Source organism: Salmo salar, chromosome 16, assembly GCF_965601325.2.
Source record: "Salmo salar chromosome 16, fSalSal1, whole genome shotgun sequence".
Classification (NCBI taxonomy): Eukaryota; Metazoa; Chordata; class Actinopteri; order Salmoniformes; family Salmonidae; genus Salmo; species Salmo salar.
Window position 1 is genome coordinate 49039786 of NC_138306.1, and position 13908 is coordinate 49053693.

The 13908-nt window shown below is 39.8% G+C and overlaps 1 protein-coding gene across 1 annotated transcript in view; it reads right to left on the reverse strand.

Moving 5' to 3' along the window:
• Positions 1 to 552: 552 nt before the first annotated feature.
• The window catches only part of LOC106574022 (alpha-N-acetylgalactosaminide alpha-2,6-sialyltransferase 5), a 33068-nt gene continuing 19712 nt past the window's right edge, over positions 553 to 13908 (reverse strand). The window contains exons 3-5 of the mRNA XM_014149532.3: positions 11121 to 11533; positions 5009 to 5116; positions 553 to 1022 (exon numbers count right to left, since the gene is read on the reverse strand). Of these exons, the coding sequence (XP_014005007.1) occupies positions 782 to 1022; positions 5009 to 5116; positions 11121 to 11533 (762 nt within the window). The 3' untranslated portion in view covers positions 553 to 781. The remainder of the gene's footprint in view (positions 1023 to 5008; positions 5117 to 11120; positions 11534 to 13908) is intronic.

The following is a 13908-nucleotide window of genomic DNA, read 5'->3' on the forward strand; positions in this document are numbered from 1 at the left end:
AGCCCCCGATTCCTTCCAAACCACTCATTGTTGAATTTGCGATTTCCAACGTGTTGTATAATGTTTATGTCCAATGGCCGATGAGCACAGATACATTTTATCTATCATTTCTCTTCCTTATTTCTCTTTATAAGACAAGGATTAAAAAGGTTTTGCCAGTAGATTGTTGACTTGATTCATGATGATGACTGCTAGCTAAGATTTTGAAAGTATGATGTAGACATGATCAGTCCAATCAAAGCTACTGTACATATAACGTGATTTGACGTCATTCTATCTGTGACCAATGACCTTGAGCCTTCTTAGATGGGCACTTCTAATGTAACTCTATGGCAGCACCCAAGGGGCTTGAATTCTACGTGTAGATGATTTTGTGGTGACGTAGTGTCCCCATGAGTTACAGAACACTGAGCCAATCACGGTGCAACTAGAGAACATTACCAACCCCTATGCTCTGTATTTTCCGCTGGCTGCCCCACCACCAGAGAAAACACTAAGCTAGTCTGAAACACCTGAATTTTGGATCTACCTGACTCAAGAAAGCAAAAAAGAGAGTTTGTATGCGGCTTTATTAACAGATTTTTTTTTTAGATTGTTTACAAACTGATATGTGACACGTATTAATGCCATGCAAAACAGGGAAAACATTTTTTTTATAATCGTTTTTTGCTAAACAGGTGGGGCTCAAAACAGGTGGGGCTCTTCCCCACCTGCCGTGAATGACGGGTCGCCACTGGTCCTGTGGACCTTTCTGTCTGTCTGTCTGACTGTCTGTCTGGTATCAGGAGACAGCTGGAGCAGGTGTGTGTGAGCTGCTTCCTTTGAGAGTGGAGGACGGGCTCCAGTCTGGCTGGTAGAAGTGGATGTCATACTTCTGGGCCCAGTTGGCGAACACTGTTTTCTCCGTGATGAAGCGGTGGTGGCCGCCGCTCTGGTTGTGCTCGTGGGAGAGATACAGGGAGCACTCGTCTGGGCCAGAGGGCTCATAGTAATGATACGGCACCGAGAGATGAGAGGGAGTACTGTGAAAAGAGGATGAGAAGAGAGAGGGAGAAAGGGGAATACGAAGGGAGAAAATGGAAGAGGTTGGAGACAGAGTGAGAATGGACAGGGGAGTGATGGAGAGATAAATTAACAGAGAGAAAAAGGGAAAGTGAGCATGCATGAGTGAGAGAGAGCGAGAGAATGAAAGAATGGGGAGAGGAGTGTTCAAGGGAGGGAGAGAGAGGGATAAAGAGAGACAGAGAGATGAGAGAGATATCATAAAAATATTTCTTAGCCATGAGAGCCCTGTGCTCATCAAAGCTAGTCCCATGATCCCTGTGATGATCCTGAAAGTACTACACTCAGTAGACTTGGGCCTCAAGAGGGGCGTTTGAGCCAGCAGACAGAGGGGCGTTTGAGCCAGCAGACAGAGGGGCGTTTGAGCCAGCATGAATCATTCAAACAGCAAAGGCATTTGATATGGTCCCATGGACCTGCCTGTGGATATCAGCTTAATATCTGAAGCTACTGTAATCCTCCATCAATCTACAGGCGGCAGACAGCCTAGCAACATTGGGCCAGTAACCAAAGGTCACTGGTTCGAATACCCAAGCCGATAAGGTGATAAATCTGTCTGTACCCTTGAGCAAGGCACTTAAACCTAATTTGCTCCAGGGGTGCTGTATTACTACGGCTGACCCTGTAAAACAACACATTTCTAGTCAGGATATTCAGGACACAAGCAGGTACATTGTATTTGCCAGAACATAAACATTTATAAAAATAGTAATAGTAGTAAAAGTTAGCTATGGAATGTTCCATAATTTTAGTAATTAATGCTCAAATAACAAAAAATAATATTAATGAATATACAATACCAGTCAAAATTTGGAGACACCTACTCATTCAAGGGTTTTCCTTTATTGTAGAATAATAGTGAAGACATCAAAACTATGAAATAACACATATGGAATCACGTAGTAACCAAAAAAGTGTTAAACTAATGAAAATATATTTTATATTTAAGATTCTTCAAAGTAGCCACACGTTGCCTTGATGACAGCTTTGCACACTCTTGGAATTCTCTCAAGAAGCTCCATGAGGTAGTCACCTGGAATGCGGTTCCAACAGTTTTGAAGGAGTACCCACATATGCTGAGCACTTGTTGGCTGCGTTTCCTTCACTCTGTGGTCCAACTCATCCCAAACCATCTCAATTGGGTTGAGGTCGGGTGATTGTGGCCAGGTCATCTGATGCAGCACTCCATCACTCTCCTTCTTGGTCAAACAGCCCCTACACAGCCTGGAGGTGTGTTTTGGGTCATTGTCCTGTTGAAAAACAAATGATAGTCCCACTTAGCGCAAACCAGATGGGATGGCGTATCGCTGCATAATGCTGTTAAGTGTGCCTTGAAATCTAAATAAATCACTGACAGTGTCACCAGCAAAGAACCATCACATTTCCTCCTCCGTGCTTCACGGTGGGAACAACACATGTGGAGATCATCCGTTCATGTACTCTGCGTCTCACAAAGACACGGCAGCTGGAAACAAAAATCTGAAATTTGGACTCATCAGACCAAAGGACAGATTTCCACTGGTCTAATGTCCATTGCTCATGTTTCTTGGCCCAAGCAAGTCTTTTCTTATTATTGGTGTCCTTTGGTAGTGGTTTCCTTGCAGCAATTCAACCATGAAGGCTTGATTCACGCAGTCTCCTTTGAACAGTTGATGTTGAGATGTATCTGTTACTTGAACTCCATGAAGCATTCATTTGGCCTGCAATCTGAGGTGCAGTTAAAACTTCTTATGGGCAGGTGGGACGGTAGTGTCCCACCTGGCCAACATCCGGTGAAATTGCAGAGCGCGAAATACAAACGACAGTATTATAAATATTTAACTTTCATAAAATCACAAGTGTAATACATCAAAATAAAGCTTAACTTCTTGTTAATCCAGCTGCGGTGTCAGATTTCAAAAAGGCTTTACAGCAAAAGCAAACCATGCAATTATTTGAGGACAGCGCCCCGCATACAAACACATGAAAAACATATTTCAACCCGGCAGGTGCGACACAAAAGTCAGAAATAGCAATATAAAAAATGCCTTACCTTTGATGATCTTCTTCTGTTTGCACTCCAAAAGGTCCCAGTTACATCACAAATGGTCCTTTTGTTCGATAATGTCCTTCTTTATATCCATAAAAACTCAGTTTAGCTGGCACGCTTCAGTCAATAATCCACCCAGTTTCCATCTATCAAAATGCATAGAAAATGAATCCCAAATGTTACGAATAAACTTTTCCAAACAAGTCAAACAACGTTGATAATCAAACCTTAGGTACCCTAATATGTAAATAAACGATCAAATTTAAGACGGAGAATCGTTATTGTCTTTACCGGAGAAAAATACCAAAGAACGCGCTCTCTTCCACGCGCTTGGAAAAAGTACAGCCAAAATGGGAGCCACCTAGAGAAACTACAATTTCTGGCTCATTTTTCCAAAAACCAGCCTGAAACTCTTTCTAAAGACTGTTGACATCTAGTGGAAGCCCTAAGAACTGCAATCTGGGAGGACTTGGCCTTATAATTAAAGTGATAGCCATTGAAAATAGAGGTAGGCTGATTTTTTGGGGGGGGAGGATGGTTTGTTCTCGGGGTTTCGCCTGCCATATCAGTTCTGTTATACTCACAGACATAATTTTAACAGTTTCAGAAACACTAGAGTGTTTTCTATCCAAATCTACCAATTATATATCCTATCTTCTGGGCCTGAGTAACAGGCAGTTTACTTTGGGCACGCTTTTCACCCGGATGTCAAAATACTGCCCCTACCCATGAGAGGTTAACTCTAATGAACTTATCCTCTGCAGCAGAGGTAACTCTGGGTCTTCCTTTCCTGTGTCGGTCCTCATGAGAGCCAGTTTCATCATAGTGCTTGATGGGTTTTGCGACTGCGCTTGAAGAAACTTTCCGTAGTTCTTGAAATGTTCCGTATTGACTGACCTTTATGTCTTAAAGTAATGATGGACTGTCGTTTCTCTTTGCTTATTTGAGGTGTTCTTGCTATAATATGAACTTTGTATTTTACCAAATAGAGCTATCTTCTGTATACCACCCCCACCTTGTCACAACACAACTGATGTCTCAAACGCATTAAGAAGGAAAGAAATTCCACAAATGTACTTTTAACAAGGCACACCTGTTAATTGAAATGCATTACAGGTGACTACCTCATGAAGCTGGTTGAGAGAATGCCAAGAGTTTGCAAAGCTGTCATCAAGGAAAATGGTGGCTACTTTGAAGAATCTCAAATATAAAATATATTTTGTTTTGTTTAACACTGTTTTAGTTACTACATGATTCCATGTGTTATTTCATAGTTTTGATGTCTTCACTATTATTCTAGAAAATTGTAAAAATATAGAAAAACCCTTGATTGAGTAGGTGTCCAAACCTTTGACTGATACTGTATATAGTATTCATTTTTTATATCTGTGTCCATATTGTCCATGAGTTTCAAGTGGATAGACCATATTGTTCAAGAGAAAATAGCCTAATTAATGAAAAAAGTGCTCTATCTAATCAACAATGTCACTATTTTCAATAAACTCTGCAACTCTTCCAATTAATTACTTTTTTTTCACAACTGCCAGCAGTTTGGAACCAAAACATTAATAACAAAGACATATTTACATAGCAAAATAAGTAACCCAAATATTAAGGATATTTAATGCTGAAACGCTTATATTAAACACCAATGGTATTCACTAAGTTGATGGTTTATTTTAAGGATAAGGCCACACAGAGGGCCAAAGATAATAACAGCCACTTGTCATAGTCTTAAGTACCCAAAAAGACCAATAGAAAATGTTAAGTTTGCCAAATTCTGGTAGTTTGCTGGTAAACTTAGAAAGTTTCCAGTAATATACCCTACCTTTGCAAACTTATATGCCTATTAATAATCTCTTAGTACAATTGGGGTAATAATCGCTGTCGGATAGCACTTCGCAGAACCCAACCCACCTGCAGAAGTCCGGAGCCACCATGCCATAGACATTGACCCTGTCACAGAGTTCCAGGGCAATGGCCATGGTGAACCAGCCAGTGGTCAGCCACGAGTTAGAGGTCTTCCTGGATGAGAAGGTGAATGGAGAAAAGACATGTTCAACAAAATGTATTGCATGATTCAATAGAATTAAATGTTAATCATGCCAAAACCTCCCTATGTAGTGCTCGCAGTGACATCCGTTCTGGCCAAGGCCCTCAAATTATTGGTTCATTTTTAATACCATAAGTTTTCACACTGCCATATTCCTAATTTACATGATTTGACATGAAATGACGGTTTCAAGGCCGATAAACAGCCATCAAACCGGTGCCCCCTGTAATATGGAGCCCTCTCATCTACTGAGCCGTCAAGGCTAGATTATCGGGGCTGGACCTGCCACACCTGCCGGCCATACCAGCCCCTCACTGGGGGATATCCCAGATGACAGCGGAGCCAATCCTGTCTGGGCTCATCCTGTGTGCTGTTGGCAACGTCTGCCAGATAGAGTGCCAGGGTGAGTGCCAGCCAGTGAGAGTCTGGTAGGACCTGTAATCGGTATCTGCTTCCAACTCTGACTCAGTGACATCATCTTGTGAGGCAGCGTAGTGCTTCTGTAACTTCCTGTCAACAGTTAATGAAGACACCAATTATCTTGTAGCATCGCAGCATATGTATCTGTCATGTAGCTGCTGGAGCTAATTTGGATTGCTAGAGCTAATCTGTCAGCATCTATTAATGATTAGTACGTTGGGTTGGCTCCCCATGACATAAATGTTTAAGCGCGTCACTTACGGTAGGCTAGCTACAAGCTTATGATGCAGTATCTGACTGACTGAGCTAACTACAGTTTGCCAGAGGAGAGTTGAGCAGACATTGAAATAGCACATGCCCAACATATAGAGCAACATTGTGTATTCGTACCAATTGGATGTACAGTTGAAGTCGGAAGATTACATACACTTAGGTTGGTGTCATTAAAACTCGTTTTTCAACCACTCCACAAATTTCTTGTTAACAAACTATAGTTTTCGCAAGTCGGTTAGGACATCTACTTTGTGCATGACACAAGTAAGTTTTCCAACAATTGTTTACAGACACATTATTTCATTTATAATTCACTGTATCACAATTCCAGTGGGTCAGAGGTTTACATACACTAAGTTGACTGTGCCTTTAAACAGCTTGGAAAATTCCAGAAAATGATGTCATGGCTTTAGAATCTTCTGATAGGCTAATTGACATCATTTGAGTTAATTGGAGGTGTACCTGTGGATGTATTTCAAGGCCTACCTTCAAACTCAGTGCCTCTTTGCTTGACATCATGGGAAAATCAAAAGAAATCAGCCAAGAACTCAGAAAATAAATTGTAGACCTCCACAAGTCTGGTTCATCCTTGGGAGCAATTTCCAAACGCCTGAAGGTACCACGTTCATCTGTGCGAGCAAGGAGGCCTACAAACCTGACTCAGTTACACAAGCTCTGTCAGGAGGAATGGGCCAAAATTGTGGAAGGCTACCTGAAACATTTGACCCATGTTAAACAATTTAAAGGCAATGCTACCAAATACTAATTGAGTGTATGTAAACTTCTGACCCACTGTGAAAGTGAATAAATAAATAAAAGCTGAAATAAATAATTATCTCTACTATTATTCTGACATTTCACATTCTTAAAATAAAGTGGTGATCCTAACTGACAGGGAATTTATACGAGGATTAAATGTCAGGAATTGTGAAAAACTGAGTTTAAATGTATTTGGCTAAGGTGTATGTAAACTTCTGACTTCAACTGTATTCAAATTGTATTGTGCTGCAATGTGGGATTCAAATGTATTATTATTTTGTTTTTAAAGATGAATAGAAATTAAATAACTAAAATATAGTCGTTGCACAAGTATTCAGCTCCCTGAGTGAATACATGTTAGAAACACCTTTGGCAGCGATTACAGCAGTGAGTGTTCTTTGATAAGTCTCTAAGTGCTTTACACACCTGGACTGTGCAGTATCAGCCCATTACTCTTCTCATAATTCTTGAAGCTCCTTCAAGATGTTGGGGATCATGGATAGACAGCAATTTTCAAATCTTGCCATAGATTTTCAAGCAGATTTAAGTCAAAACTGTAACTTCGCCACTCAGAAACATTCACTGTCTTCTTGGTAAGCACCTCCAGGGATTATTTGGCTTTGTGTGAAGGTTTATTGTTCTGCTGAAAGGTGAATTCATCTCCCAGTGTGTTGGAAAGCAGATGAAGCAGGTTTTTCTCTAGGATTTTCACTGTGCTTAGCTCCATCCCATTTAATTTTATCCTGAAAATCTCCCCAGTATTTGCCGATGTCAAGCAAACCCATACCATGATGCAGCCACTTGAAAATAAGGAGACAATTACTCAGTGATGTGTTGTATAGGATTTACCACAAACATAAGGCTTTGCACTTAGGCCAAAAAGTGAATTTATTTTCTTCTTTTTTTTCAGTATTACTTTGGTGCCTTGTTGCACACAGGATGCTTGTTTTGTAATATTTCTATTCAGTATATTTGTACTCTTCTTTTCACGCTGTCCTTTAAGTCATTATTGTGGAGTCGCTACAATGTTGTTGATCCATCCTCAGTTTTCTCCCATCAAAGCCATTGAACTCTGTAACTGTGACCTATGGCCTCATGGAGCAGTTCATTCCTGTCCTGCAGCTCAGCTCAGGAGGACGACTGTATCTTTGATCTGTCTGGGTGGTTTAATACATAATCCACAGCATAGTTATTAACTTGACCAGGCTTAAAGAGATATTCAATGTCTGATTTGTTATTGTTACCCATCTACCAATCACTGCTCTTCTTTATCAGGCTTTTATGATTTTTTCAACCCTTGTTATTTTACACAGAGTGAGTCCATGTGTCACGTCCGATATAAGAATTGTCGGACCAAAGCGCAGCGTGGTATGGTTCCATCATCTTTTATTTGAGAAGTGAAACACACAGAAAACAAAAAAGCACCAAAAAACTGAAACGTGAAGCTACGTAGTTCTCGCAGGCAACCACACATAGATAAGATCCCACAATCACAGGTGGGGAAAGGGCTGCCTAAGTATGATCCCCAATCAGAGACAACGATAGACAGCCTCCTCTGATTGGGGACCATACCCGGCCAAACAAAGAAATAAGAAAACTAGATTGCCCACCCAAATCACACCCTGACCTAACCAAATAGAGAAATAGAAAGGCTCTCTATGGTCAGGGCGTGACACCATGTAACTTATTATGTGATTTGTTAAGCCACATTTTACTCCTGAACTAATTTAGGCTTGACTAAACAACCACTATATTTTAGATAACAAATTTGTTTGAATAAAAATAGAAAATAAACTTCCACTGTGGCATTACAGCGTATTTAGAGGAGAATGTTGACCCAAAAAATTACGATTAAATCATTTGTAATCCCATTTGTAATACAATAAAATGTGAAGAAATCCAAGGGTATGAATACTTTTGCAATGCACTGTAGCTGTTAACTTTTCGCAACATTGTGTGCAACATTGTGCTGAGGTAAAAACAGCACATTGGCTCTACAGGTTGTCTCAATGTTGTTCTTGTTTCTTCTTCTACCTCTTCCATTCCCAACGTGATCCAGCCACTGTTTTATATTCAGGACAGTGTTATTGTACATTCAGATAGTCTTAGAATCCCTCTCTAGCTGCATCGTACACTTCATTTGGACTCTCATATTCCATTGGCTCTACAGTAAATCCTCCTGAGTATTAACATATATTCAGAGTGCTTTGAACTAAATCCCATTTAATGATACTGTGATATGTTTGGTGGTTGTTGGGATTTCTTAATTAGTCTTTTGTTAAGAGCTTCAAAAATGCTCAACAGCAGCTTTAAAATTAGAATGTGTACAGTTGAAGTCGGAAGTTTACATACACCTTAACCAAATACATTTAAACTCAGTTTTTCACAATTTCTGACATTTAATCCAAGTAAAAATTCCCTGTCTTAGGTCAGTTAGGATCACAACTTTATTTTAAGAATGTAAAATGCCAGAATAATAGTAGCGAGAATGATTTATTTCAGCTTTTATTTCTTTCATCACATTCCCAGTGGGTCAGAAGTTTACATACACTCAATTAGTATTTGGTAGCATTGCCTTTAAATTGTTTAACATGGGTCAAACATTTCGGTTAGCCTTCTACAAGCTTCCCACAATAAGTTGGGTGAATTTTGGCCCATTCCTCCAGACAGAGCTGGTGTAACTGAGTCAGGTTTGTAGGCCTCCTTGCTCGCACACGCTTTTTCAGTTCTGCCCACAAATTTCCTATAGGATTGAGGTCAGGGTTTTGTGATGGCCACTCCAATACCTTGACCTTGTTGTCCTTAGCCTGTCTGGGAACCTGGGAGGCTTGGAAAGTTGGTCATAGAGGGAGGGCCATTACTACTATAACGCGGGCGCCCATGGGTACCCTTTTGTTCCGAAACGTTTAGTAAGACAATGCAATCGTCCGCCTTGAATATTATTGAAGCTCTGATTGAAAAAGGCCCTAAAGATTTATGTTATACAACGTTTGACATGTTTGAACGAACGTAAATATATATTTTTTTGCACATTCGTGACGGCAAGTCCGGCGCGCCTCGTACATTATGAGTAGCCTTCGGAACGCGCTAACAAGAAGGAGCTATTGGGGCATAAATTATTAACTTTTTCGAACAAAAGTACATTTGTTGTGGACCTGGGATTCCTGGAAGTGCCTTCTGATGAAGATAATCAAAGGTAAGGGAATATTTACAATAGTATATTTGATTTTAGATGGTTCCAAGATGGCGCTAACCTGTATCGCCTAGCCTATTTTTCTGAGCATAGCATCTTGTTTATTGCATAGTGTGATTTCTCAGTAAAGTTAGTTAAATCTGGCAATGCGGTTGCATTCCCGAGATGTTAATCTATAATTCTTTGAATGACAATATTACATTTTAAAAATGTTTTCGAATAGTAATTTTGTAAATTGTAGCGCTGATTCACCGGAAGCATTTGAGGGAAAATATTTTCTGAACGTCACGCGCCGATATAAATTGCTGTTTTTATATATAAATATGAACTTTATCGAACAAAAAATGCATGTATTGTGTAACATGATGTCCTAGGAGTGTCATCTGATGAAGATTGTCAAAGGTTAGTGCTGCATTTAGCTGTGTTTTGGGTATTTGTGATGCATGCTATTTGCTTTGAAAATGGCAGTGTGATTATTTTTGGCTGGGTACTCTCCTAATATAATCTAATGTTTTGCTTTTGCTGTAAAGCCTTTTTGAAATCGGACAACGTGGTTCGATTCAGGAGAGGTGTATCTATAAAATGGTGTAAAATAGTAATGAGTTTGAGAAATTGAAGTTATAGCATTTATGAGGTATTTGTATTTCGCGCGACGCGATTCCACTGGCTGTTGACTAGGGTGGGACGCAAATGTCCCACTGGCCCAGACAGGTTAACAAGAAATTTGTGGAATGGTTGAAAAAACGAGATTTAATGACTCCAACCTAAGTGTATGTAAACTTCCGACTTCAACTGTATGTGTATTAGAATATATATGTGCATTAAAATGTGCATTAGAATATGTATGTGTATTAAAATGTGTATTATATGTATGTGTATTAAAATGTTTATTATATGTATGTGTATTAAAATATGAATTATACTATATATGTGTATTATTATGTGTATTAGAGTATGTATGTGTATTAAATGGTGTATTAGAATATGCATGTGTATTAAAATGTGCATTATAATATATATATATGTGTATTAAAATGTGTATGTGTATTAAAATGTGTATTATAATATATATATATATGTGTATTAAATGTGTATGTGTATTGAAATGTGTATTAGCATATGCATGTGTATTAAAATGTATATTATAATATGTATACTCAAGAGCTCTGAAAACAATGCATTCGGCTTCCCTGGCAAATCCTGATTCAAGTTCTCAAACACAATGACTGCATTCTTCAGATGTCATCCTCGACCAGAATTGGACAGCCAGACTCACAAAGTTGAAACCCAATGACATTATTGACCCAATGGTCAAAATGTCAAAATCCTACCTGTCTTTTCCCGTTTCATTTTTGAAGAGCACGTCAAACTCCAGCATCTTGAGGGGGGAGATGACGTAGACCTTGAGCTTGGGAAGCAGCTGGTTGATCAGACGCAGGTTGTTGAAGACCCTGCCCTTGCCGTCGCGCCGCATGGAGCTGGTGGGTCCCCAGAAGAGGAAGACACAGTCCTGGTTGGCGTTGAGTAGCTCCTGCCGTCTCTGCAGCACCCTCTGCACGCTGGAGTGGGCGATGACGCGCAGGCTAGTGCGCCAGCCCACATCCTGTTTGAAATTGTTTCCGTTCGGGGCATTGTTCATGCGGATGACGCATTCGGTGCGGTCAATTTCGTCCCCTCGGTTACTGCCGGTAAGATGGCCCGAGCTGGACACCAGGGCACAGCAGTTACAGTGCATCCTCAGAGGCTGGGGGGGAGGTCAATAGGTCAAAGATGGTATAGTACAGTGAGGTCAGGGTTTACACTGGCCCTTAAACAACATAAAAATGCATGCTTCCTTCTTTCCTTGCCCTGAAATTTTGTGGCTAACACCATTGGACAAGTGACAGCACGGTACCCACCACATTGCTCAAGCTTTCAAACAGAATCTGCACTCTCTGGGGCTGAGCAAAACACAAAGGGTCTTATACAGGAATCACACAATCCATTATCATTCAATAGAATGTGAGACCATATTCACTGAGGACATTTTGCCTGAGTATCTTCCTATGCCTTTAACAAAATAACTACAAGTGTTTAAAAGTGAATGCAATCCTCCCTCTCTGTCATCGAGGTCAATGGACACATGGAGGAGTGAGATCCATGGCATTAGATTCAAATCTCCCTGCCAAGAGGAAAACTGTACTTCCCAAAATCCAATAGCACAATCAATACCCTCAACAGTACAGAGTAGAAGGCTAGACAAAAGGGCATCCATCTCTAATAGTAAAAACCCTGAGACCCTCTCATGAAATATTCTAAGGCTTAATGCAGAGGTCCATTGGCATTCAGAGCTGTACTCTGGACTTCATGCTTGAGTGGGGCTGTGGGGTTTGTGCATACATTCATATACTACTGTATACATACAGGTGAGATTACCGACTTCACTGCCTCACTGCCTCCTGATCCCATTCTACTGTTTACACATCTCTTCCTTTAATCGCTGTGATTCCACACATATTAATTACCAAGGAAACTTAGAGGAAATGGAGATGGCCCTGAGCACGATGTGGGAAGTGTGTGTGAAGACACAGAAGACAATGAAGACAGAAGATAATGAAGACAGAAGATAATGAAGACAGAAGATAATGAAGACAGAAGATAACGAAGACAGAAGATAACGAAGACAGAAGATAACGAAGACAGAAGATAACGAAGACAGAAGATAACGAAGACAGAAGATAACGAAGACAGAAGATAATGAAGACAGAAGATAACGAAGACAGAAGATAATGAAGACAGAAGATAACGAAGACAGAAGATAACGAAGACAGAAGATAACGAAGACAGAAGATAACGAAGACAGAAGATAACGAAGACAGAAGATAACGAAGACAGAAGATAACGAAGAAGAAAAAAAGTTTTGGGCGGAGCCAGAAAGTTGGCTTTCAGAAATATTACAATGTAAACTTACTTTTAATCCATCTGTCTGCATATTTCAAGACATGGCATATGGAGGTTTAGTGAGATACCAAATGGGCTGGATGATTCTCTTCATCACCCATCTTGAAAAAACGTATACTAAAAAAGTGGAAATCAATCAATCCGCCATCATTAACACAATGGAAACACCGAAGTATTTATTATTAAAATATTTAAAAAGCATGGACGACAAATAAAAACAAATGGATACAATTTAAGGCCAAGTGGCAAACAATAATGCAGGCATTAGGGATGGGGGTATGAGCATGTGGGTCTGGGTAGATGAGATGTAGTGATTGTTTGTGTTTGTCTGTAAATTGTTGTTTGTATGTATAAGTTTGTATATCGATAAAAAATAAAATAATAATAATAATAAAAATGTACTATATTAAAAAACATAATAATAATGAAATCCCTGCAGCCTAAGGTTGTCTTTTCTGTCCCGATGTGTCCGGATGAGTGATCAGGGTACTCCTATCATGGTAACATGCATCACAGGATGTGAATTTTAATTTCAAACTTCAAACTATAGCCTTTTTCCTAGCAATAGTGTGGATGTATCGTTCCTTTGTGCTAGCCAAACATCCTACAAGTAGACAAGAAAGAATTACACGCCCCGCCACACAATTATAGCCTACCCAATCTCTTGCCATGCTACGAAAATAACTAGGGAAGACATATCTTCTTTCTTCTTAATGTCTGCAGATATGGAACACACACTGCCCATGGCAAGACAAACCACTATTTTTACTAATCCATACTTAATGCAGCACAATGCAATACAAGAAAATGATGGCAGACGTGCAATTCATGTTGGTTTAGTTCCATTATTCTCACTGTCGGTAGGTCTACATGCGTGTCACTTCTGATGAAGCGCAACAGTTTTCTCCTGGTAGCTTATTCGCATCTCTGAGGCTGTGCTGCTGTCTTTGTCTGAACTGAGTATGTTTATCTGTCAACATTTCCCAGCACATTCATTTCTCCTCTGACGAGTCAAGATATAAGATTGATATTTGGATTTGACATGATGTAATTGTTTTTATATATTTTTTTAAACGTAAAAGCAAGAACATTCAACTCTATTAATGTATCGTCCTTGTGGCCTGGAGCATCAGGGAAATTCTCCCAGTATTAAGTGTTTTTGCAAGGAAGACTAAATTG